General features: G+C 42.6%; 3 protein-coding genes across 4 annotated transcripts in view; 1 reads left to right on the plus strand and 2 right to left on the minus strand.

The window, feature by feature from the left end:
- LOC306912539 (uncharacterized protein) overlaps positions 1-27,859 on the minus strand; it is a 119,926-nt gene that overhangs the window by 8,822 nt on the left and 83,245 nt on the right. The window lies entirely within an intron of this gene.
- On the minus strand, positions 1,760-9,997 carry eif4a2 (eukaryotic translation initiation factor 4A2). Its single transcript, XM_079488837.1, has 11 exons — positions 9,937-9,997; positions 8,837-8,894; positions 8,070-8,202; positions 7,549-7,688; positions 6,276-6,444; positions 5,759-5,868; positions 5,106-5,249; positions 4,463-4,600; positions 4,004-4,093; positions 3,385-3,464; positions 1,760-2,534 (listed from the first exon to the last, which is right to left on the minus strand). The coding sequence occupies exons 1-11, from the start codon at positions 9,963-9,965 to the stop codon at positions 2,390-2,392; spliced, it is 1,236 nt and encodes a 411-aa protein (XP_079344963.1). The 5' UTR covers positions 9,966-9,997; the 3' UTR covers positions 1,760-2,389.
- On the plus strand, positions 9,146-27,433 carry dcun1d1 (DCN1, defective in cullin neddylation 1, domain containing 1). 2 transcript variants are annotated; one of them, XM_079488838.1, is made up of 7 exons: positions 9,146-9,508; positions 15,991-16,204; positions 19,336-19,504; positions 25,672-25,802; positions 25,917-25,999; positions 26,113-26,209; positions 26,558-27,433. In XM_079488838.1, exons 1-7 carry the CDS (start codon positions 9,452-9,454, stop codon positions 26,632-26,634), a joined length of 828 nt encoding a protein of 275 aa, XP_079344964.1. In that variant the 5' UTR covers positions 9,146-9,451; the 3' UTR covers positions 26,635-27,433. The 2 variants fall into 2 exon arrangements, with proteins under 2 accessions (XP_079344964.1, XP_079344965.1); XM_079488839.1 differs by lacking the exon at positions 9,146-9,508 and adding an exon at positions 14,494-14,646.

The following is a 27,859-nucleotide window of genomic DNA, read 5'->3' on the forward strand; positions in this document are numbered from 1 at the left end:
CAAGGTGGAAAAATACACTGGAACTTTAGTTTCAACCATTCCAGTCACGTAAATCAGTGGTTCTCAAACCTTTTCAAGGACCCCTTCATTAAAGATTTGCAACACTTTGAGAGCTTTTCCGATCTGCTATTTTCAGCGAAAGCTTTACCCATAAAAACAGAGAATACACTAGTATAATAAAGGCCTGAGGGACTCCACTCAACCATAAGCTGGGTTTAAGTCGTTAATGATAATTGTTCATATAACAATAACACCATGTTTGAATTTAGAATAATACAAACACTGCCATTGGCAAACTCATGAGGTACAGTACACTAGCCTCATCCACTTATGAAAAACAATTTGCATACATATACCAAATATATCGTGTGTGTGTGTGTGTGTGTGTAGTGTGTGTGTGTGTAGTGTGTAGTACCAATAAGACACCCTAAAGGGCGAGGTCGCATGCACGCATCTGCCTGGGTGGCGGCAGACGGCCGACTGCTGGGCGAGTGCTGGCGCTTTGGCATGGGGGTTCAGATCAACATATGGCATGAATTCTGTACTGGGATACTGGCCATATATGTGTCGACTTGATGAGGTCAGATCAACAAGAGTTGCCGGTCGGCTCCATATAGATCTAGGATTATCCAGTCTTCTCCATGTATGGTTATCCAGGGTTAGAGATCAGTGTTGTGATCTTCATATATGGTGGCGTGATGTCATGAGGCGTGACCATATATGGAGGTGTTAAGGATCTCCATGATGTCATGTGATGTCACAAGGTCAGATCCATATATGGAGATCTAAGGGTCACCATGACATGTGATGTCACAAGGCGTGATGGATTGGCAACCATATATGGTGGTGTGACGGACGCGAGACGCATGATTTCATAGTAAATGCAAACTTTGGCCCTGGCACCAAATTATTTTGAGATGGGAATCTGCAGCCAAAAGATGAAAAAGCTAATGTGCCTGCTTGTGAGAAGAACCAATCCTGAGTCACGACTCCTTTTTTTAATATAGGCTAGTAACCAAACCGCTGACCTATAAAAACAAATTAAAAAAGGGAAACTCCCCAGGTACACTGAAACAATGTTTGTTTGCAACTGACTTAGTGAACAAACTGACTGTTTGGAGAACTGTCACCTTCCACCACATCCTGCAAATAACACAAGAACATGTGCATCACTAGTAATATGTATACTAACTACGCCGGCACCCTTCAGGCACCGGATTACTGGGGTCATAACAATGCAACATGCCTTCTCAGGTCGGGATACCAATTTTATCTAATCAGGAGAGTGAACTTAAGGATAAACAAGTGAAGTTTGAAGTGATGACAAGAAAGGAGCAGACACAATTGGAAATGAAACAAAACATGAATTGGAAGCAGTGTGCAAATCTGTTTTGGGCATGCAACTCTGTGAATGGAGCAAACATTAAGCAGTCTCTCTAGGAGCCACTAGGGGGTGATGTGTACCCAGGTAAAGCCTTTCCACCAAAATGATACAGAAGGGTTTACCAAACCATAACCCCATTATAAAATTAAGCAATACGCCAGAGGTCTCAGGTTATCGGGTATTTTACAATGGTTGGGAGGTGTAGGCAGACCCGACGTCGGGTCTGCGTCTCAGTTTTAGAAATGTATTTAATATAACCAACTTTGCTTTCCATGGAATTAAGGTATGAGCTTACAAGGCCTAACATTAACCAAAGACAAGATATGCGAGAACAGCAGTTCACCACTGCAATTAGAATGAAACAAGATAGCAGACTTCAAACAGCAATTTTGGTTTTTATTAAGACATTCATACAATTCTGGGAGGAGTAAATCTGAAAAGGGGAGATAATATACTCCGATAGGGGGTGGGGTGGTAAAACCACATCAGCAAAACAAGGGTCAAACAGCAAGTGGGTAAAAACCAAAAGTACATTTAAATTAACACATTAATATAACAAAAAGCAAAGTGAATCTACAGTTATTACAAGTGAAGTGCCTCTAGCAGAATCACAACACAATCGCACATATGTTAGCATAACATAATTTGCAGACTTTAGACAGCATTTATACTTTCTAGTCCACAAGTAAATGACCAAACGGTGAAGAACATCGAATACACGCATCACAACAGAACACTGAAAGAAATGCCTGAGGACCATATGAATGTCTACAGACCCCATGGCTTTGTAGCTCCAACCAAGACGATTTGTCACAAGGTTAGAATCTACAACTGTCCCCGAGGGACCAGCATTTGAGTGACCTCAATTTTTTTTAACACATACCGGACTATTCTGATCCAACGTTTTACTATTTGAGAAGAGACTTTTTTCCTCCTCTCCCTCATAATAAGCACAATGCAAAGTGGACGATCGCTATCAAAAAAATATACATCTCGAAATATCTCTCAAATCAGGTCAGCCACATTCATGGGCATCTCCTCCACGGTCGTATTGTAAAATGTCTCGATGTCCCGAAGGATCCTCTTGTCCTCCTCGGTGACGAAGTTGATAGCAACTCCTTTTCTGCCAAAACGGCCACCACGGCCGATTCTGGAAAATAAATTAAAGAAAATGACTTACTCCAACAGCAGCTGGTGAAATAAGGTTATCATGAGGTGCCAGCCAACAGGATAAAAACTAATAACTAGTAGATCTACATGCTCACAACATGTCACGATGCGTTGAGAGCTTGTAGATTCACTAGATTATAAATTAGGCTCTCTGGAACCCTGGGGGTCCCTGGACCTGTGGTCCTCCCCAACTAAATACAAGAACACATCCCTATCACGTGAGTAAACATGTGATCAGCAAAAAGTTTATCAGCACTGCAAAATCAGTCCCGAAAGATGAAAGACATCATTTCACATGTTCCTCAAACATAGCCGATGGCTATAGAAAACCACAGCATCCGGTGCTTCAAATTTGAAAAATAGCAGATCCACTACTTTTGAGTGCTGTAGTATGATCAAGTGGAGCATCAATTGTTCCATAGAAATAGAGATAAAGTTTGTCTCCCCATTATTCTATTGAGACATTTTGATACTATGGTCAGGTAGCACCACTACTGGTTGACAAGTTGTATTGCATGAAGGTCAAATGATTCAAATTATCCACTGCTGAAATGGCCTCCATTATAGCTCAACAGTAGAAATGAAGATTGTACATAAATATCGTTGCTGTCGGACAGAAACTGTGTCCATACTACGTTTTCATAAAGTAGGGACTTGATCATACTACAACATAAAAGAAGCAGATCCACAAGCTCGAAACGCAATGCATTTTGAGCTCATAGATCTGCTACTTCTGCCATTTTTTCCTTTGAGGTGTTCAAATGTAAAGTGCATTATAAATAAAATCCATATGCATATGCATGCATATCCAATAGTCACAGCTAACTCACCTATGAATATAATTCTCTCGGTTTGTAGGCAAGTCATAGTTTATGACCAGAGAAACCTGCTGCACATCAATCCCACGAGCCTGGATGAGGGCGGGGGGGGGGGGGGGGGGGGGGGGGAGAAAGACAAGTTTAATACAGAGCACTGACTGAAAGTGTCCTTTTTATGTCACCCGAGAATACAAAACCAGATTTCTAGAACCCCAAAAATGTGCTGTGCTTCTCCATCAACACAGCTTTAACTTAACCTACACGCTCACAATGAGATCGGCCATTTTCGACCTGCGAGTCATGCAAAGGTGGAAACCTCATGTCCAAAACTTACTTTAAGATTCAAATTGAAAAATAGCAAAAGTTGTAAACTCAAAACGAGTCACATTTCAAGCTTGAGGATCTGCTACTTTTGAGTTACACTGTCGTAGGATCAAGTTGTATTAAACTAAATAGAATATATTATGATATGGGCAGCTTTATAGAGCGTCGCAGTCCCGCCTCCTACCCTGGACCAGGAAATGAAACCCAATGCATTTTTCCCATAGACATTTCCTGGTCCAGGGTAGGAGGCGGGACTGCGACGCTCTATACAGCCATTTGATAGGGGAACATCCCACCAAATACTAACCAGAAGGTCGGTGGTGATCAACACTCTGCTAGAACCAGATCGGAACTCTCTCATAATCACATCACGTTCTTTCTGCTCCATATCACCGTGCTGGGGGGGGGGGGGGGGGGAGAGAACAAAACAACTTCAGTGTAGGAATAATGTGTGGCATTTGCCAAAAATGATCTACAAACTGGCGACAGAACGAGCTGCAAGCTTTAAGAATAGCCGTTTCAGGAGAAGCGATACAGTGTAGAAATTATACATTCATGATGAATAATGGACAGCCAGTCAAGTGATTCCACGCGTCAAGAGCAGAAGATGTGATCAGTCATAATTAAGCTGTCAGCATTGCTATAGCTCAGCCGAAAGATGGTATATGAAACATCACGTCACACGCTTCCTTGACAAGTTATGTGTAACTCTCTATTCCCACAATCCATATAGGCTTAATCTATTAGGTTGTAGGTCAAGTGGTACCAGAGCAGAGACTGTGAAGTCCCTGGCGTGCATCTTCTCAGTCAACCAGTCTACTTTTCTCCTGGTGTTGAGGAAGATCACAGCCTGGGTGATGGTCAGGGTCTCATACAGGTCACACAGTGTGTCCAGTTTCCACTCCTGGAGTAAAAAAAAACAAACAAAAACACAATTTAAGGACATTCTGTTATGTCTCTGGGGTGAACTTAAAGCATGATATACATATATATATATAGAAGCAATTCTCTTGTATATCGTTTGACATGTTGCCCTATGATGTTCTGGTCATTAAACAGTCATCAGTACAAATCAGGTTTTTTGGCCATTATTTAGAGTAGGCAATTATGTTTTCTCTCACAATTTACTCTTCCCCACCTTTCAACTTGGCTACAGAGAAACAGTAAAATAAAATTTAACACAGGATCTTGAGACGAAGGCCACAGGACATTAAGAAAGAGGTCCCTCCCGGTCTCGTTTCCGACACCGTCTCTTCTGATCTCCCTTCTTATGGTGGACCCATGCTTACATGGCCGCACGAGCTGAGCCCTTAAGGCTCGGCTCATGCCGTTTCAACAGGCTTCTTTAGAAAGGGGACATCTGAGTTTTGCAGTCTAATAGAAAGAGCAGTTTGTTGTGCTGCACCCACCTCACGCTCCACGTTAATGTAAAACTGCTTGATACCCTCCAGGGTAAGCTCCTCCTTCTTCACTAGGATGCGAATGGGTTCTCGCATGAACTTTTTGGTCACCTCCAGCACGTCTGCCGGCATGGTGGCAGAGAGCAGAACCACCTGAGGGGTGGAAGAGAGGAAACCATGAGACCGTTGAGAAGTGGTTATGACATATCATTGCTGTCGGGCATAAATGTCTCCATATTTTAACTTATTTTTTGTAAATGAATGCCCCACATCATACTAGAGTGCCACACACAATAGATATAAAAGCTTGAAAGGCAAACGGCAAATTTCCAGCTTTTATATCTGCTACTTTTGCCTTTTTTGGAGAAATAAAAATCTGAATCCTGAAAAGGAACTGACAGTCCACACACACGGTATAATAAGAACTTTTCAACTGTAGCAATGGGCCTCGAGACGGAGGCCACCGAACATTAAGAAAGAGGTTCGACCACATCTCATTTGCGGCACATTGCCCGATAATCTCCTTCTTCTTACATACTCTGCTAGCATTATTGTATGAAACAAGAAAACCTGGATCAAACAATTTTAGCATCGTTCTTTTAAAGCAGAAGTGGATTTAGGAACCATCCCATCGTGGAAAGGTAGGGGAAGAAAAAGCTTACTTGAATGTTTGTGCTCAACTTCTGGAAGATTTCATAGATCTGATCTTTGAATCCTCGGCTCAACATCTCGTCCGCTTCATCCAGAACAAACATCTTGATAAACTTCGGGGCTAAAATTAAAGTCAAATTATATGCCATTAGTGTAACAGACCACCACACACACACACACACACACAAGATAACAAAAACCCACAAAAGTCTTGCTCACAAGGGCTATAAGTAACTATCAATTATTTTCTTGGTAGATGATGTGATCAGCAATAATAAAGCTGTCAGCATTGCTAGCTCAGCCGAAAGATGGTATATAGGACATCATGTCACATCACGTGCTTCCTTGACAAGTTCGTGTCACTTTCCGTTATGCAATCCATTTAGGCTCAATCTGATGAATCTTGGCAGCTTTTTATAAATCAATCACTTGAACTTATTTTACACAATGATCCATCCATCGATAATTTCATTAATTAAATAGATCAGTTCAATTAAGTGTCGTAGCCCTACTACATCCAGTACTTACACAGGTATCTCCTGTTGAGCATGTCAAACACACGTCCTGGGGTGCCCACCACTATGTGAGGCGCCTCCGCTTGGAGCTTCTGCATCTCGTTGCGGACGTTGGTCCCCCCGATACAGGCATGGCAGGCCGCCCCCATGTAGTCACCCAGAGCCAGGATCACTTTCTGGATCTAAGAGGAGGAAACGACAAAAACCACAACGTGTCATGAAGACATGGCAGAGGTCAAGACTAACAAAAACAACCCCAACATTCAGGCATAGCAGATAAATCAGTGGTTCTCAAACTTTCATGTCAAGGACCACCCCCATTTGAAAATGTTTCTGCCCAGAGACCAGATGTGTTTTTAAAAAAAATATCAGACCCGTCTGAAGTGAGTGGTGCTGTACTGTACTGTACAAGCCCTCCTCCCTGGCCTGTGTGTGAGGCTGTGCAACAGTGACACTTAGTGGTGAACAAACGCTATAACGCTATTTTCGTGCTCGGACACAGCCAGGGACAGACCCAGGGACACAGCCTCATTTCGGTATATGATCCGGGGCGGGAGCGAATGATATCGTTACGTCATGTTGCAGTATTGTTTTGTAGTCGACAGGCAGGAACAACAAACTCGAACGTCCTTTTTCCTCAAACCGATTTCTCAATAAAAGCTGCAGGCTACGAGAGCTTTTATTGTTATTCTTCCGGTTTGAGGGAAAAGGAAGTTCGTGTTTTGTTGTTCCTGCCTGTCGACTACAAAATGACGTAACGATATCATCCATTCCCGAGCGGATCATATACCGATATGAAACAGAGACCAGGCTTTCCTCCGAGGTGGTGGAAAGCCTGGTGGGCGATGTTACAGCCACACACACATGCTGTCTATAGGAGTGGTTGCACCACTCAAAGCAGTGTGCAGTAAGTGAAGTTACGTACTGCGGGCTTGGATGTCTGCCATTTTTTATAGCCAACATAAAATATGGAAAAAGGGTTTGAAATTGTGATGCTGCATTAACACATTTTGCTGGGGGACCCCATTTTAAGAACCACTGAGATAAATAACAGGTTTGATAGTGAATTCAAAGCATTAAAAAAAAACAGAATAAAGCCAGTTCACCTTTCAGACCAATGCAGTCATGGACAGGGACTACACCAATCCTACGAGGGTCAATCACTGTTCTTTAGACTTACAGATAGAAGTAGAAATAGTACCTTTTCGTATTTGAGCCACTGTCCCAATATGCCGCCTTGGTCTGAGACACAGTTAAGTTTAAGGTTGACCACAGGAACAGCATACCTGCTGAGCCAGTTCTCTGGTGGGGGCCAGAACCAGAGCTTGCGTCTCCTTCTGCTCTATATCCAGCTGCTGCAGGATAGAGACGGCAAAAGTGGCCGTCTTACCAGTGCCAGACTGGGCCTGGGCAATGACATCATAACCTGGTGGAGAGTAGAGACTGGGATCAATACAAGACTGAAGAGCTCTTCCAACTTTGAAGACCCCTGACATGTTACCACACTACAGATCTCATCACACCAGAACAATTAGATTTCAGTTGACATTTGGTTACATTTCCCTTTAACACAGTTACCGTTCGTGTGCCGAAGGTGATACCCATCATGTGAGCAAACATGTGATCAGCAAAAAGAAAAGTTTATCAGCACTGTAAAATCAGTCCCGAAAGATGGTATGCCATCATTTCACATGTGCTCCGTCTAAACCCCAAGCACGCGCAGGCTATGCCTGAGAATGAAACCACCCCACATAGTTAATATCAATCGATATTTTCCATCCCTACCCTGCATGCATACTTTCCTCACCTTTGATGCAAGGAACGATTGCCCTCTGCTGAATGGCGGATGGCTTTTCAAAACCATATGCGTAGATTCCCCTCAGAAGGGTTTCTTTTAGGGCCATATCATCAAAGTTATCTGTAATCTCAGTCCAGTTGCTCTGCAAGAGAGACAGACACTAGTGTGAGTAACCAGGTGTGTACCTCAGTGGTTCTCAAACATTTTCAACTCAAGGACACCTACATTTATACACATTCCACCACAGACCCAACATTTGAAAATAATGTGGCAGGGACCCCCATAACCAACCAATATATTGGTTGTCCATTAGCTTTAGTATCATCCCAATCCAGCTGGTGAATTAAACATTTTCAACTTGGCGTCCCTATTTTTTATTTTACACATCCTAAGCAAATGTTTAAAAATATATAGTTGAACTACAAGCTCAACACAACACATTACAAGCTTAAAGATTAACTATATTAGAAATTAGAATTGGGCTCAACCATTTCCCATTTCTCTGAAACTCCCCCTCAAGGACCCCTGGATCTGTGGTTGCCCCCAACTAAATACAAGAACACATCCTTATTGATTAGCGAACATGTGATCAGCAAAAAGAAAGTTTATCAGCACTGCAAAATCAGTCCCGAAAGATGGTAGAACATCATTTCACATGTCTAAAGTGCACAACTGCAGAAAACCAGTGGTGTGCACACTACAGCATTTGTATTCCTGTGATCATAATAATGGGCAAAACAATTCAAATGTACTACTAATCTTAACATGATTATCACCTCGATGACACCATCAGGTTCCATTCCCTCTGGCCCCCCATGGTCTCTATCTCTTGAGCTAGGAAAGAAAGAAAGCTTGTCAACAGGAAAACTATGCCTTTCAACATAAATACATATACAAATGCATTGCCTTTTAACAAAAAAGAAAAAAATCCATGTGTCAAGAAGGCAGACGATGTGATCAGTAACAGTAAAGCTATCAGCATTGCTATAGCTCAGCCGAAAGATGGTATGTTAAACATCACGTCACATCACGTGCTTCCTTGACGATTTTAAAACCTAGACTCCTCCGCTGCTCCGCAATGGCCGCATTAATTTATAGTTTGCGGCCGATCCGTTCTTGTTAGCAAGGGACACCTAGTACGGGAGTAAAGTAAATACTTTTTTTGCTACGCCCCAGACATGATTTTAATGGGGCGCCACACGTGTCAAATTCCACACAGCCACGCTTTAGCGAATCATGTTATGTAACCAAGACATGGACCTTAATTAAACCCTACTTTTTTATTCGACCATTCAGATAATTAGCCGTAATTAAAACGGCATCATCTTTCCGGGACTAGAGTGATCTCATCAACATGGAGCTCTGCATTCTGCAGCAGCAAGGCAGCCAACATGTCCGACAAGAAACCAGGCCGCAAGATGCTGGACCTGGAGGGCCTTGGACGTGTAGTATGTATAATGTTTCCCTTTTAACTGACATAGAAACACCCATCAGCGGATAAAATGGTGTTTAAAGGGTAATACGAAAGTGCCATATGATAAAATTGTCTGTTAAAGCGATAACGGTTCCTTTGGATCAGTTTTAATCACATCCACCGTTCCCGGGGTATGCTAGCTAGCGCTGGTAATGGCGAAGAGCAGATCTACAAGATCACCACGCGACTCGGACGTTACGCGTGGTGATGTTGTAGGTCTGCTCTTCTCACTAGCCTACCCCAGCGGCCAGCCGGCCACGATTTGGGATTATTTAAACACACCCAAACCGATCAAATAACGTGACACGAGTCCATAAATACACACCGGAACGTTTTTAAATGTCATAACGTTTTAATTATATTGATTGAGCTGACTGTATAATAGTGTATATCCATGTTTACCTGTTGTAATCAGCAGAATCGCTAGACATGATCCGTTCCCACCTTCGGCATGCGACTGGAAAGATCGTTGATGACGAGCAGAGTGCCTTTATGATGACTACTGGGACTACTTTCACACACGGGATCAATACGCTCTGATTGATGTATCGATTATATAGATAATAGATTGACGGTGTCGGCCGGGGGAAAAAAGCTGCCGGCTGTTAGTTCGTCGTTATTTAAAAACGTATATTTAACAACGGTGAAAATGAGATAATAATCGATGACGGTGTGGCCAATGCATGTGGACTACTTTCTTCAGCGGAAGGATATTGCAGCATGCCCAGTGGGTGATTAGGTCCCTACGGAGACTCGGACGGGTCAGACCCATGACCACTGACCAGAAGAACTACATTTACCACATTTACCTATACAAACTTAACTGAGCCTGCACTGGAGGTAGATGTAGTTAAACTCCTCAAATTCCAGCAAGGGGCAACCGAATTAGAAGTAAAATTATTATTGTAATTATTGTAATGTCAATAGATGCAATTAATTCACAACGAATGCAGTACCATTATCTGTTTATTGAACAGATCATTTAGTATCTCCCTCCCTCGGCTGCTGAAATCTGAAATTATCTTGTACAGATTTATTTGATTGTATAGTAGTCGATCTCTGTACTCTTTTGATTGATTGATTGAAATATTTATTAACAGTTTGCAGAATTACAGTACATTTCAAGCACAAACTCAATACAAAGGCTGTTAAAGGAGCATTCAGTGATTTGGGTGATTTGGAAAACCACCCAGTCCGCCCCGGTAACAAAATGTGCACATGCACGCTCTACAGTGGGGGGAAGTGCAACAGGCCAACAGCACGTGCACCCACTCGATCATGATTGGAGGAAGGCCCCACTCATCCTGATTGGATGAAGGTTTTGCCACCCGCCACCAACACTGAAACTAGGGTTTTTTGACCCCAGGGGCTCACTGGGGACAGGGAGGAACTCCTTATATGGTCAGCACACTCTATAGTAGGGAGGATTATCCAGAAAAAATGAAAAAATAAGTGATATTTGAATTAAGTCAAATCACTGAATATACCTTTAACTGTGAGTGGACGACCCAATTAAGCATTACACTTGTTTACAAGAGGGTCCACCATGTTCAATTCATCAAAACATTTAGAGACGTACAAATAGACACTTCTATATAGACAAAGAACAGAACAGGAATTCATCATAATGGAGGTAAAAAGGGAAAAGAAAAGCAAGACAGAATAACATGAGACAGAGAAGGTGACTGCTGTGTAAACAATCCACTTAGTTTTATTAAACACATTTCCTCCATGTAAGTTCCAAACATTGGAACTATAGCCAAACATTGGAACTATCCCATTGAGACAAAGCGGGGTGCTATGGGCTATAGTTCCAAACATTGCTCCTATGGCTGGAACTATCCCATTGAGATAGAATGAGCACTTCCGCATTCCATTGTTACAACTCAACTCAACTCTCTTTCTAGTGGTCACAGCTCCTTTACAGTATAAGGTGAGGCAGTCAGCAGGTCAGTACTGTAGGGCTTCGAACCCTATATCAAGGCAGAAGCTTGGATAGTACTCTACCAGCGCTTTCTTTTGCTTTGCAACACCATGTCTGTACTTGCATGCTCAGTATGGCACAACTCTCACATCCTAATAATTAACCCTATAACTTTAATTTGGAAAATAGCAGATCTACAAGCTCCCAACATGAATAGGTATATAGGGTTTAAAGTGGCTAGCAATTTTTTATGCTATATTACAAAAAACAAAACAAACATCTGTTGCTATTGGACCCAATCTGAGAATAACTGTGCTATTGTACATTGTCATTACAGATCAATCAGTAAACAATGAAGGAAAACTGTGTTGGTGCTTAATCAAGGCAGGCTATTCTTATCATATTTTATACCTTTTCACCCACAGCGCATGGAGCGTCCACTTGGACACAAGCCGAATTTACGGGGGCCAGTTTCGAATTGCACCCGTCCGTATGGTGCCCTTTGAAAGCGGTTTTGAAGGAGTCAAGGGATTCACATGTCTTAATGACTGTTGGTAGGGCGTTCCACATTTTGGTGGCATAGGAGCGAAAATAATTTAGTCCATTGTTTGTGCCGAATCTGGGTTGTACATGGTTTGTTGCACTCTCTGGTGTTGTGGGTGTGGACGACAAAAACAAGGCTCCAGACCTCCCAAAACAAACTGGTCAGGCTCCTACTTGGCCTCACCCCCCGAACCCACCTCACCCCTTCCCACTTTGACAGGCTGGAATGGCTTAGGGTCGACGACAGAGTACATCATCTTGCAATGGGTCTGGTCCCCAAGATTCGATACACCACCAAGATACCCATGTACCTGTCTAAATACTTCCTTAATGTTAACAAAGTCCACACCCACAACACCAGAGGAAGTGCAACAAACCATGTACAACCCAGATTCGGCACAAACAAGGGACTAAATTATTGTCTCCACCAGGCCGAAGGCATGGGGAGAGAGTATGTTTTGCACTCCGTCCGTCCGTCCGTGTGTCCGTGTGTCCGTCCGTCCGTGTGTCCGTCCGTGTGTCCGTCCGTCCGTCTGTGAACAGCTAATCTCTGGCACCGTTGGCTTGATCGCAGCCATACTCTGCACACACACTCCCTGGATGCCAGAGCTGAACCTCTGCTCCAAAGTTTTCACATTGGCCTGTTATAGCGCCATCAGGAGGCCGCTTTGTGCAAAACAAATGTTTTGACGGTACACCCACAGATTTTGTCCAAACATTACGCAAATTGGTACACAGTCTCTCTAGAGCCATTCAACGAAACGGGTCTTTCAGATTTCTCAGACTCCCTCCTGATTGGCTACGATTGGCTTCCAAAGTTCGCAGGAGTGCTCCGTTTCAAACAAAATGCTGCAAATCATGAACACATCGTGTGATTTCCGTGAAGTTTTGCACGCACATTCCCACTAGGCCGAGGAAGAAATGCCACTTGAATATTTTCAACTCAGCCTCATGGTGGCGCTATAACTGGCCGATTTGTGTTTTTACCTATAACTGCACCGATCTGTGTAAAACCATGTATGCACACTCCCTAGAGGCCAAGGAAAAACCTTTGCCTGGAATTTTTCACATCTGCTCTTTATAGCGCCACCAGGAGGCCGACATATGTAAAACACATTTTCTAATATTACTCCTTCAGATTTTATCCAAATTGCATGCAAATCGGTACGCATGCTCTCCATAGTCATGTGATCATGTGATTTGTTTGATTTCTCATAATTATCCATCCTGATTGGCTACGATTGGCTTCGAAAGTTTTCAGGAGTAGCCCGTTTTGTACAAATCGCCATAACTCCTCAACGCAGCGTCCGATTGCGGTGAAACTGTGCATGCCTATTCCCACTACTAGGCTGAGGAAGAAATGCCACTTGACAGTTTTCAAATCAGCCTCATGGTGGCGCTACAACAGGACAAGTCGTGTCACACACACACACACACACACACACACACACACACACACACACACACACACACACACACACACACACACACACACACACACACACACACACACACACACAAAACCCAAATAAACATGTTTATATTACTCCTAAACAATTTTTTCCAAACATCACACACACTGTTATCCTCCTGGTGGAGACCTGTGCCCAGAAGGGCACTTTTTCTAGTTTTCTCTCCTATGCCACCACAATGTGGAACGCCCTACCAACAGTCATTAAGACATGTGAATCCCTTGACTCCTTCAAAACCGCTCTCAAAGGGCACCTACGGACGGCTGCAATTCGAAACTGGCCCCCGTAAAATCTGAATCCCCCCCCCCCCCCCTTTTTTCCCCATATGTTTATTTTCCCTTTTTACCTCCTTTTATGATGAATTCCTGTTCTGTTCTATGACTATATAGAAGTGTCTATTTGTACGTCTCTAAATGCTAAATGTTTTGATGAATTGAACATGGTGGACCCTCTTGTAAACAAGTGTAATGCTTAATTGGGTCGTCTACTCACAGTTAACAGTCTTTGTATTGAGTTTGTGCTTGAAATGTACTGTAATTCTGCAAACTGTTAATAAATATTTCAATCAATCAATCAATCAAACGTTAACATTAAGGAAGTATTTAGACAGGTACAACATGGGTATCTTGGTGGTGTATCGAATATTGTGGACCAGACCCATTGCAAGATGCTAACTTTGGCTTCACCAAAATTGGCAAAATATCAGTATATATCACACAAACTAGCCAACGTTTATTTTGAAGGTCCTCCGCCACGTCCGGAATGTGAATGAAATGAAACTGTCACACTTGACTTTCAGTGCAGATGGAAAATGGAACTACAGACCACAGGTTCAGTGTTCTGTTTCCTTGATTCAGATGGATAATGGAACAACGGAACACAGCTTCAATGTTAGGATATTAAAATTGTAGGATGGCACTCTACAGGATTTGTGAGCTCAGCTGAGCTGTATCGGCTGACATCGTTGCACAAGTATAAAAATAGCGAAATAGACTCCAATCCATCCACTCGACTAAAGTATTTTAAAAAAAAGGTCCCAGGCATGCCTTCATTGAATTTTATTTTGAAGGGAAAAACACTGATACCGGAAATGTTCGTGTTCCTCAATCTGACACTTGACACACAGGTTAACCAGCTGGATGGGAAAAAGGGAGTCGAGCATTTACAAACATGGTGAGAAACATCTCAATGTAGTGTTATACAGGCTCCACGAATACACACGGTGTACAATTTACTGATCAAACACTCACACATACTCACTATAGCCAAAAACTGGCGTTGATGGCCTTTTAAACCCGCTAAAGAATACAAAAACAAATGTAGCTGTCCTACCAACATTAGCCAACAAGCTAACCGTAAAAAATAGCCAGCTAGCCTTGCCAGTCAGACGTTGGAAATCAGTTGAAATCAGTTTACTAGTTACATTTTTACCTGTAACATTCTATTTAAAGTGCCGATCAACACAAAGTCGAGTGCTTAATGTGGGATGTTTAATGTAAGCTTCTCTCACAACACCCATGTGTTCTCCTAGAAGGAGAGTAGGAGACAAGACATAAGCACATTATTTTTGAACTATTTGTTAGGCTAATAGTTCACTGATGCCAACTGTTAATGGATGCAGTCTAAATGGTTTTAGACTGCTAGACAGTGCTTTTGGTTGAGAGAGAAACAGGGAGAGAAAGACATGGGTGACAGTCGATGATGATAATTGATTTATAATAATTTAAATGTTCAAAAATAGCGAAAATAGATAAATAATATTGTGTGCGACTATTGTCCAATAGTTGTATGACAAGGTATAATTTAATTTTGTGTGGATTTCTATAAAACATAAAAACACTTCTCGATGATTAGGTTAATTGAAAAAGTTCTCTGCTCATCGGCCTTGTGGAGATGCCAAAGAAATCTAACCTTGTTCAAATGTCAATATAAGCGATAGTTGCAGTCCTAGATAGATCTTTACATGTTTCAATAAAAGAGATGTAAAGCATACAGTACAGAAAGCAGATCAACCCACCATCCTCTTCAGGACCACTACATCTTAGCAACTGATTTACAGTATGGCACTTCTCGGCTCCTGTATTCACTGTAGACCTGGACCCACTTTGATTTGATTAACGCATAACAATGAATGCCATACTATATATGGTTGCTGTCAGGCAGAAACCTCCCATCTCCATGTTTTAACTGTGTGTGCGTGTGTGTGTGTTTTCTGTAAATGAATGCCCTACTTGATCACACTACTGGCGTCACACAAAAATCAGAAAGGTAGATGTACTGTACAAGCTCGAAATGCAGCACGAAGTTCGATCTGCTATTTTTGCTATTTAATCCTGGAAAGTAACAGTTTTGGACAAATAAACTTCGACCACGACAACAAATATGATCATTAATACATACTTAAATCATGTATAAAAAGGAGTAGGAAGATGTAAAGACTTTGCATACCACACATATTATAACCTGAAAGTAAACACGGTAATAAAATTGTGCCACACTTGTTGCCTTTTGTTGCAGAACAAGCTGAAATCCTCACAGAAGGATAAGGTTCGTCAGTTCATGATCTTCACACAATCCAACGAGAAGACCGCGTTAGCCTGCTTATCACAGAATGACTGGAAGCTAGACGTGGCCACAGACAACTTCTTCCAAAACCCAGAGCTCTACGTGTCCAACCTAAAGGGGTCGTTTGACAAGAAGAAGCTCGAGCAGCTCTACAACAGATACAGAGGTAGCTTTCAGCCTCCTTCACGTGCACAAGGGAACATCAGAAAATACACTAGAGATGCTCTGATCGGGCTTTTTGGGACGATCCCGATTGTTTTTCTCACGATCGGCCGATACCGATCTTGTGCGCAAGGAGAAAATTTGAATATTTCCAAAATGATATGTCAAAACCCACGTCAAAACTGTTCCTGTGTGTGTGTGTCGAGGAAGGGGAGAATGTTTAGGCCTGTCACAAAGATGCAAAATGATGATATACTATATATCTGATTTACTTTATAGTACTTAAATGGTATATATTAGAGAACAGCGGATGAGCTTTTTTGTCACCCGAATCCGCATGTGCATAATTATAATCCGCCCGTTATCCGACCGCAATTTATTAATTAATCCAATTTATTAATCCGCACCACCCGCAATCCGCTGCGCAGGGAAGCGCCCAGTGTATACAGTATAGCCAATCTACAAGCTCACAATGCGACGCTGCGACGCGTTGTGAGCTTGTAGATCGGCTATTTATACTACTTGTACAAACAATGTCACTCGCCACTCTCTCGACAGTTCACCAATGTTACGTAGTGGTTGTATATATCCATTTCCATGGTAACACGCCGTCCACGTTTTCGCGACGTATTTTCATACAGCATATCCAGCGGTCATCGGCGGCAGGGTAAAGAACTTAATCACTCCCAGTCCCACGCCGAACGTATATTCCTCCCTTCTGTTTTACTTAGTTTTAAGTTTCTCTCAGACTCACTAGCTGCCTGTTAGCAACTTTAGCGTAGCTGCCTGTAGGAGACCACTGTGTTGTTGTGCAACAGGACCCAACTTCATAGGCGGCTAATTTGTGCCAGATCATGGAAAATGATTAAATTAAAATACTACTACCAACGCACGCACGCCGAGATTGTTTGCGTTTTAAAAGCTATAATAAGCATATTTATATACTTTATTATGCCATTACTTTATTTCCCGCATTATTTCACCCGCGGTTTATCCTATATTAATTTATAATAATATGAATTGACCCTAATCCACCCTAAACTGCGGTTCACCCGCGGCAACCGCGGCTAAATCCGCCACCCGCTGGTCTCTAGTATATATAGTCTGTGTCCTCCGTGAGGAGGAAGCCCAACAAACCTCGGTGAGGCCTTTAGGAGGGCCATTATAATCCACCACTCCTGAATTAAGTCCCTGGTGCTGGGAGTCTGGTGCAACGCACAGGTCCTGGGCCTGGTGAGAGCGCGTGAATTCTGTTTGTGTCCGAGCAAAGGCATGGTAACGCCCCGCCTGCCTGTGATTGGCCTACCGACACTGCCCGTCTTGACTGTCCTCCGAGCTCTGTCCGAGGTGGATATGCTGGATGCCTGGAATCCTGCATAGTCTGATGCGAGGTTACTCCGTGGTGGGAAATAATGATACAAGAGAACACTAACTTGTACGTTTTACTTTTGTAGAAGAGGCAAACTAATATTGTTTATGCCCTTTGCTTTGAAGGAATAATTGATTGAACATGCACGCCATAATATGATTTGGGTGTGTTCTAAAATAAAGTGTTTGTGTTGAAACATTATTGTACTATAAAAAAAGGTGTATTTTCCCATATTTATCCTTTTTAGTGTAATAGTATTAGTTTACTATCATTAGATTAATACACGATAATCAACACTAACACTTTATTTACCCAAATCAAATCATAGTACAACATACGTATTCAATCAAAGCAAAAGGCATTTAAACAATAAGTTTGCCTCTTCTACAAAAATTAAACTTACAAGTTAGTTACAAGGCTGCATTCTGTCGCGCGTGCCAAGCTGTCATTCTCTTGTCGTATTATTTATTTCTCAATCTCACCACGGAGTAACCTCGCATCTCGGAGGACAGTCAAGACGGGCAGTGTCAGTAGACCAATCACAGGCAGGCACGGCATTACCATGCCTATGCTCGGACACAAACGGAATTCACGTGGTGAGAGCAGGAGGGACCTGGTGAGACGTAGGAGCGGGAGGGGCCCGGACACTCGGACAGTAGTCAACCCACAGAGCCTAGTCCTTCCACACGCCAGAATCTTGTTCTCCCAGTCCCGGCAGAGTAGTTCCGGAGCAACGGATTGTGTGGCCTTTCTCATTCCCTGATGGACTGATTGAGGGTAGCTACTGGGACGTAAGTCTGGATTTGATCAACCCCGGCTGGGTCGCCTGAGTGAGGGGTATGATGTTGGTAGACCCGAAACCCCGTTGACCTCAGGATACATCACTGAGGATACGTCCCAGGTGCATCCATTTTTTGTTATAATTATTCTATTTATAGTGACTCATAGGAATAGACTATGTGACAACCGGGTATAGTCTGGTGACCACCGGAGAGACGGGTGACAGCCGGAATGTAGACGGCACCCCGGGAGCAGTATGGGTTGGCGCCCCAGTCTGTGTCCTCCGTGAGGAGGAAGCCCAACAAACCTCGGTGAGGCCTTTAGGAGGGCCATTATAATCCACCACTCCTGAATGAAATGCCTGGTGCTGGGAGTCTGGTGCAACGCACAGGTCCTGGGCCTGGTGAGAGCAGGAGTGGACCTGGTGAGACATAGGAGGGGCCCGGACAGGAGTCAACCCACAGAGCCTAGTCCTTCCACGTGCCAGAATCTGGTTCTCCCAGTCCCGGCAGAGTAGTTCCGGAGCAACGGATTATGTGGCCTTGCTCATTCCCTGATGGACTGATCGAGGGTAGCTAGCTACTGGGACGTAAATCGGGATTTGATCAACCCCGGCTGGGTCGCCTGAGTGAGGGGTATGATGTTGGTAGACCCGAAACCCTGTTGACCTCAGGATACATCACTGAGGATCCGTCCCAGGTGCATCCATGTGATGTATTTTTTGTTATAGTGAGTTTAAAATTGGGTCAAAGTGGTTTAACTTATTTTTATTCTATATTAACTACTTTAGCTGGGGGGTCCCTGAAACCCCCCCAAGGACCCCTGGGGGTACCCTGACCTCACTTTGAGAACTACTGATCTAATTGGACAAAAACAGGCATAAACTTTAATAAAGAAGATAGTGTGACACTGAAACAATTTGCCTTGTGAACAAAAGTGTTCTCTTCTGTTATTAACCAATACACCTGTGTCAATGTGGTACTCAGATCCCCAGGATGACAATAAGATCGGTATTGACGGGATCCAGCAGTTCTGTGATGACCTAGGTCTGGATCCGGCCAGTATAAGTGTTCTCCTCATCGCCTGGAAATTCCGGGCGGCAACGCAGTGCGAGTTCTCTAAGCAGGAGTTCATGGACGGCATGACAGAACAAGGGTGAGAATGGGAGCCGTGATTGATTGATTGGTTTATTGAATACTTTATTAGTCAGAAATGTAAACACGTGGTGCAGTGCCAGTAATACATTAAGGCTAAAAGGATAACACATTGCAGTGATCCGTATCCGAGTACACTTCAATCGATCCCGATGTGTTCCCGGGAACGGTTGGGTGATCCGCTCCCGGGAACGGTACGCATCATTCACACTACCACAACATCTGTGTGGTCCCGAATGCACATCCGGGACCATAGTGTGAATCCCCCCTTCAGAGATTAAAATAGGGTGCATTTTGCATCCCAAAACACAGTTTATAGTTAATAAAACAACGACCTCTGCATCCACGGGATGTACTACTGTACTGTTTTTTTATTCTAGTTTATTTTGCTAGCTTTAGTTATAATAATCATTTCCTCTTCTGTTTTCTACATGAATATAACTACATTATAACCATATAAAATGAAATGGGAGTTAAATGCTGCAATTTGTAAAAATGGCAAAATATGACTCCTAACGTCATTGAAGTGGGACTCATAAAATGTCCCTGGGACTCATCTAAAAGACCATCCCTGCATCCCGGGACTCATTACATTGAAAACCTATTTACATCACTGAGAGGCGACTCTCCATGGGTGCGTAGTGTTAGTCCGACGTCCCAATAATGCGACATTACTAACCCTAACCGCACACGGAAGCCAAGGGTGAGTCTTAACCGGCCACCCACCCTCCGTTGACAGCCCCATTCATGAAACATGAAACCTGATTGTCTTAACCCATTTTGGGCGGGAACCCCTTTTGGTGTTAGCATTATGTTATGCTTTAGCTATTGAAAAATAGCAGATCTACAAGCTCATAGCGCGCCACCGAGTGGCGCGCTACGAGCTTGTAGGTCTGCTATTTTTTTTTTTTTTTATGATTTGTACTTTATTAAATTCCTTTTGTATATGAAACTGACAGACATAGACAAAACACAACAAAATAAATGCATAACAAAACAAACACATAACAAAACAAAACAAAACAATATAACAGAGATGCACAGAAATATCCCGCAGTCCACCCCAGCCCCAATTCCAGACATATTTCTTCAGTGTATTTTCTAAAGTTGCAGCCCGTTCAGAGCTCACTCAGAGCCAGAAACTAATCAGAGTCCTGATACGTGCATATGGTAAAAGCCCCATTTTAAGTCATAGTCGTCCATCCTATTGAGCAGCCTGTATGACAGTCGCTCGTAAGCGGCCAATAGTCCCATCGATGCATCCCAGAGGGATGGAGCAGGTGCAGATGGAGCCTTCCAGTCCTTGACCAACAGCCTCCTACCTGACATAATGGCCGTTTGTATCCATTCAGCTAAAGGAGGAGCAACATGCCTCAATGTGGCAGGATCCCCCAGAATGAACAGACTGGGTGAAAAAGGAATGTGTATGCCCGTTATTCTCTCCAGTCTTTCATGTATAGCAGTCCAATATTCCTGAATTTTGGGGCAGCCCCAAAGCATGTGTAAAAGTGTACCGTCTCTATCCTGACACCTCCAGCATTCAGGACCATCAGTCAAGCCGACCCTAAACAATCTTGATGGTGTCCAATATATTCTATTTATAATTTTGAATTGAATCAACCTTGTACGTAGTTCTCTTGACATTTTCCTTCCATTCCTAAGAATTCTAACCCAATCACCATCTGATGTAGGTCTGCTATTTTTGAAAAATCGAAGAACGACTGACATAGAAACAGCTTTTTCAGAAAACTGTCAGGATGTAGAAGACATTTTTAGAATCTGATCTCAGGTCAACCCATTTTGCCCTGAGATCAGATTCTAAGGGTGCGTTCGGAAATGCGCCCTGAACGCACTGGTGTGCTCTCTTGTCGTTCGTTTATTCAGTGCACTCGGTGCGTTGTCGTTCGAAAATCCAGTGTGCTGCGCCAGGGGCGCCTAACTTTGTTTCCAGGTGGGGGAGCACAGATTTGGACTCATACGCGCGCGTAGCACGCGTGCATGTGCCTCGTGCACACGCGTTTTCGCGCATTTTCACACGGAAAAGTGGCTTTTACTTTCCCTCTCCACACGCAAGTTATATGAACAAACTGACAAAATGCATCATAAAAAGGCATAGGCCTATTTAGGCTACACATGACATTGGCAAGGCGCCGATATCAAAACAAAACATATAAATTATAGCCCTATTATACAACAGACGAGCTGACAGCGCAGTTGGGCTCGGCGACCCCGGTGTTGTATCGTCATCATTCATCATAGATCCCTCCCCGTCAGAATCTAATATCTAACATTAAATTGCAGCAGCATTCAGCAGTTCAGTTGGCACGGCGGCCATAGTAATTAGTAAATACTATATTATTTCTCACTGCAATAGTGACTATTAGAGAAATAATATAGTTAAATTGTAAATGCTTTACCTTAAACCCCAAATGTGCTCTTGCGCTCCGGGGTGGTTAATTCCCTCATGGCATTTACTGTATATCCAACGTGAGTTACGTGTCCAGAATGTCATTATGTAGGCTACGTGAGATGGACACTGCTGCTTGTGCTGCTGCTGCTGCTGCTGCTGTTGTTGTTTTTATTCTTGTCCTCCTTCTCCGACGACAACGGACTCAACGTTAGCACATGAAGGCCAAGGGTTCATGAACTAGACTTGATTTGGGCTTGGACCCACCAAATAAATCACTCGTTCTCTTCTGAGCCATGTTGACAACAACAACACACACATTCATGCTGACCGGAGAAATTCAAATCCGTGCGCCCCGTGCGTAAAGGTAACCGGAAATAGCGTCAGCAGCAGAGCAGTAGCCTCGGAAACCCAGACGTTTTTATTTCCAGGGAGAAAAAGCAGAGCAGAGACGATGATAAAAAAAAACCCCCCAAAAAAGTCACACAAATGTAGTTTAAGAATACTATTTATTTTATCCTCCAACCAGTCCACTTTTTATTTATATAAATAATAACGTGACATTATATATATTTTTAAATTTCCCTTTTTTTTGGTAGGCTACTGCACATTCATGTCATGAATAATAATTTAAGAAATCATAGCAGATTATATGAGTTTAAAAAAAAAGGATCTCAATTCCACAGCTGTGGAAAAAACTTCCAGCTGTAGTACAGTCATGGCCGGCCTGTAGATGGCCACCAAAAAAAAGAAAAAGCTTATTCTGGTATTTCACACAGGTGTTGCCAAATAACTAATTATCAGATGCGGATGCGCATATGACATATCTAGGTCATATCAATTTAATCAGCAGAGCAGTGCTGCTTCTCTCTCTGAGTCTGCACACACTGACTGACCAGCTAAAATGTATGCCTACTTTAAAACATAATATGACAAACCTTGGATTAATTCTTCTGAAAACTAGCAGCAAGCACAAAGTAAGTGATTCACACAGGTGGGCAAGCCAGGCATTATTGGATGCAATGCGCGAATTAGTAGCCTATTTATTTTTTAACACGCAGCATCCCTCGCTCTCTCCGCGCGTGCCGCGCTCACACACACATAGACAAACACCCTCTCCTCTCTCTCTCTCTCTCGCTGTCGCACACCGTGCGCTTAGAGCGTGGCGGCGGCGGCGCGGGGGGGGTGGGTGGGCAGGGAAAGTGGGGTCGCAATGCGAACCCACTTTTTAATCTGGTGTCGCAGCTGCTCCGTTTGCTCCATGGCTCAGGCGCGCCTGTGCTGCGCACCGGGTGTGCCCGCACTGAGCGACCCTACCCTGAAGCTGGGGTTGTCCGGTGTCGGCGGTGTGAATGCGTCACAGCTGTGGTCGTTCGTAAATAAGGCACACTGTGACGTCACCGCCCACCACACTCAACAAACTGACCACATTCCCTGTGCGCATTTCCGAACGCACCCTAAAAATGACAGTTTTCTGAAAAAGCTATGTTTCTATGTCAGTGGTTCTTTGATTTTTCAAAAATAGCAGACCTACAAGCTATGAGCTTGTAGATCTGCTATTTTTCAATAGCTAAAGCATAACATAATGCTAACACCAAAAGGGGGTCCCGCCCCAAAATGGGTTAAACAACGATATTGTACCAGCTTGGGCTATCCTGTTTGAAAAAAAAATCCACCGTTGTCATGTTATGAGCAACTCTGTCAATAATCTTAACCTGTTTTTCAATTGTTGCATGTATCTATTGCGACTACTATGAAAACCTGCGAAACCTGTCCATCAGTCAGGTCACGCCTCCATATATGGTTGTCAGTCCATTACGCCTTGTGACATCATGCGCCTCCATATATGGTTGTCAGTCCATTACGCCTCGTGACACGCTCCATATATGGCCGTCTCAATATGAAGATCACAACACTGACCTCATCAAACCCTGAATAGCCATACATGGAGAAGACTGGATCATCACCTAGATCAGGGGTTCTCAACCTTTTTGGCCGGGGACCCCCGAAAATGCTTTGGCAACGTCTCTGGACCCCCGCCCCGCCCCGCCCCCTCCCGACCCCCAATATAAATTGACTGCTACAATAACCTTAATAATAGAGACAATACACCATAAATAAATACTGAAACCATAATCATTAGGGAAGGTGTATGCATGTACTATGTGTACTATATGTAAACTCTTCATTTCCACTTTACAGCCATTCAGTTGCAAAAAAATAAAATAATAATAATATTTATTTAATAATAATAATTTGGGGACCCCCCCAAAATAATTTGGCGACCCCTCGAGGGGTCGCGACCCACGGGTTGAGAACCCCTGACCTAGATCTGCATATATGCAACCGGCTAGCAACTCTACATCCGACCTCAAACCCTTAGATCTCGATATATAGGGTTTGTGTGTGTGTGTATATATATATATATATATATATATATATATATATATATATATATATATGTGTGTGTGTTTATATATATATACTGTATGTGTGTATGTGTGTGTATATATATATATATATATATATATATATATATATACACACACACACAAACCCTGTACACTCAAGACACTGCCCCGCTGCCACCCTTAGATCTCCATATATGGAGCTGACCTGTTCTGACATTCCATATGTTGATCTGACATCAAACACTGTAGACTCAAGACACGCTCCATATATGGCCAGACCTCATCAAACCCTGTACACTCAAGACACTTGCCCCACTGCCACCCTTAGATCTCCATATATGGAGCTGACCTGTTCTGACATTCCATATGTTGATCTGACCTAATCAAACCCTGTACACTCAAGACACGCTCCATATATGGCCAGTACAGAATTCATTCCATAATTATGTTGATCTGACCCCCCATGCCAATTGGCAACCAAAGTGCACTTTGGTTGGCCTTCGCCTCAGTCATTTAAAATGTGCTCTATAAATAAAATGTGAGTTTAGTTTGAGAATAAATGGTAAATGGTGCATTTATATTGCGCCTTTATCCAAGGCGCTTTACAGAGATTGTGCATTACATTCACCCATTCACACACACATTCATACACCGATGGCAGCGGAAACCATGCAAGGCACCAACTAGCACATCGGGAGCAATTAGGGGTTCAGTGTCTTGCTCAAGGACACTTCGACAGTAACTCTGGGGGAGCCCGGGTTTGAACTGGCAACCTTGCGGTTACCATCCAGGCACTCTACCCCTGAACCACCGCCGCCAAAACAAGGCATGATTCTTGTGTTTGAGTTGGCAGGTGCTCCGTTTAATCTATCAATGTCCTGCATATGTGCACTTTCAAAACGGTTGATATGCACAATGTTGAGTGATTTAAAAATGAGCACTCCCCAACTCAAACGCTTGGAAAGAATCATGCCTGCACAGGGTTTAGAGTTTATAACATAACCTAACACAGCTAGTTGTGTTTGTTTGATAATTAAGTTGTAGACATTGAAATAAGTCTTGGAGTTCAACTCTAATAATGAATGTCGTCATGAGCCACAGCTGTACATAAGCCTAGTTTTGCAGTTTAGAAATGTGTTGCTGTCAGGCTGCCAGAAACCTGTGTTTTTTCATAAATGAATGCCCTACTTGATCATACTACAGGCAGTATCACACAAAAGTAGCAGATGTACAGGCTAGAAACTATTGCTACTTTTGCTATTTTTTAAATTTTGAATCCTGAAAGGTAACAGTTCAAGGTTTCCACCCGACAGAGACAAAATGTATCTCTACTCCTGTTTGTTTCTGCAGGTGTGACAGTATAGACAAACTAAAAGCTCAGCTACCAAAAATGGAGCAAGAGCTGAAAGACCAAGGAAGGTTTAAGGACTTTTACCAGTTTACATTTAACTTTGCCAAAAATCCTGGCCAAAAAGGTTTGGGTATGTATAATTTATTTATTATTTATTATTCTTCTTTGTTGTCTTTGGTTGAATACATATGGAGTTATTTTTGTTGTTTTTTGACAGTATTTTTGCATTCTCTTTTTCTTCTAGATCTAGAAATGGCAATTGCATATTGGAATTTAGTACTGGCTGGAAGATTCAAGTTCTTGGACCTTTGGAACAAATTTTTAGTTGTAAGCCGATCATTATTACAGTCCAATTATTAATTGTTATATTACCATCATGCAGTTTGTTTTTGTTTGTTGTTTATGGTGCTGTGTTCTTTTCCTGTCACTTTGTCATGTAGGAGCATCATAAAAGATCAATCCCCAAGGACACATGGAACCTCTTGTTAGACTTCAGCACAATGATCACAGACGACATGTCCAATTATGATGAGGAAGGTGGGTGTTTTGCTTTGGTTGCCAAACATGTACAAGCAACAGGTCACGATTCTCTGTGACCTCTGTGACCTGTTGCACACTAGGCTTGCGTAGCCAGACAACTATTCCACAATCTCTTACCCCTTATTCCTAAACTTTTTTGCCATTTTTTACTATTTTGAAAATCATTTTAAAATAGTTCAACTGTGGTACATCCTGAAATCCAAGAATGGAAGCTGTCTTATTTTCATGATCAAGTTTTTACTAAAAAAAATAACACAAAAAGTTTTTTTTTCAACAGGTTTTTGTCTGACAGCAACGATATGAAGGATATTTGATCTAACCGCAACTTCTTTGTCTCACTCTAAGGGGCGTGGCCAGTCCTCATCGACGACTTTGTTGAGTTTGCGCGGCCGCACATTGGGACCAAAAGCACGGCCGTTTAATGAACAGACGTCCACAACGTTGTTGATAACGGAGAAGAATACCACACAAACAAGGTGGCGAACCGATAGCGGGGGGCTGCACTGACATGAGATCTACGTTGCCTTTACAACCCTCAGGACTGAGATGTTTTACACAACAGAGACTATATATATGTATATATATACATATACATATATATGTATATATATAGAAAGGCGTATCTCCTCTTCGGTCGACTTGTGGTGGTTTGGGGCTTTTATCTTAACAATGGGGGCTTTTTTGTGGTTACTCGATCCAACTGGAGATGAGTCACATTTTGGACCTCGTCAATAATTCCTACGGCCAGTGTTTAGGTGATATGGTGGTTTAGGTCATTCAGTGGTTCTCAAACCTTTTAATTTCAAGAACCCCCCTGTAACTCTGAGAGTGTACAAATGGAACACACACTCTAAAGAGTTGCAGACCCCCCCCCCCCCCCCCCCCCCCCCTCAAGGAACCTTGAGGTGGGTGTCCCGCCTGGACCCCATTTGAGAACCACTGAGTTTTTAGGGTTTCCTCGCGGGAGCAAATGGCGCCCACATAGACATACTGCTAAACCCTAATCTAAACACAATGGCACCATGAGGGAATGTCATCCTTTTCAAATATTGAATCAACTTTTAGTACTTTGTGTGCATTCCTGCTATGGATTTTGTTTTGTTTTATGAAACATTTGTGTGACAGATGAGTACAAAACATTGATTGTAATATTTTTTGTTTTAAGCATAATGCTATTCCACACACAAATGTCTAAGATAATAAATGTTTCAATTTGATATCTTTAATGTTTCCATGCCTCTTCATGTTTTTTTTCTTTCTTTTTTTCTTTTTTTTTGGGTGGGGTGTGGGGGGCTGTTTAGTTTTAATTTATATACTTGTATCTGTCTAATTACTATGAGGTACTTACTTGAGGATTTTCATTATGATTGCTTTATGGATAATGCAGCCAGTTTAATTCATTATTATAAAATACCTGCTGGATTTGTCCATTGCATCCTGAAGACTGTTGGAAGAGCCCAGTGATCAATCAATTCTTACAGATTACCTTTCCAACCACAGAGTTAATTTACCGTAATTCCCCACTTCTCATCCCTATCCGAGTGGGTCAGATTTGTATTTTGTATATTTTAATCAAACGTATTATATTTCTTGTTGACAATGTTTACTGAGATTCTATGATCACAAATCAGATATAAAAATGATACC

Source organism: Electrona antarctica (assembly GCF_951216825.1).
Source record: "Electrona antarctica genome assembly, chromosome: 19".
In the NCBI taxonomy this organism is placed as follows: Eukaryota; Metazoa; Chordata; class Actinopteri; order Myctophiformes; family Myctophidae; genus Electrona; species Electrona antarctica.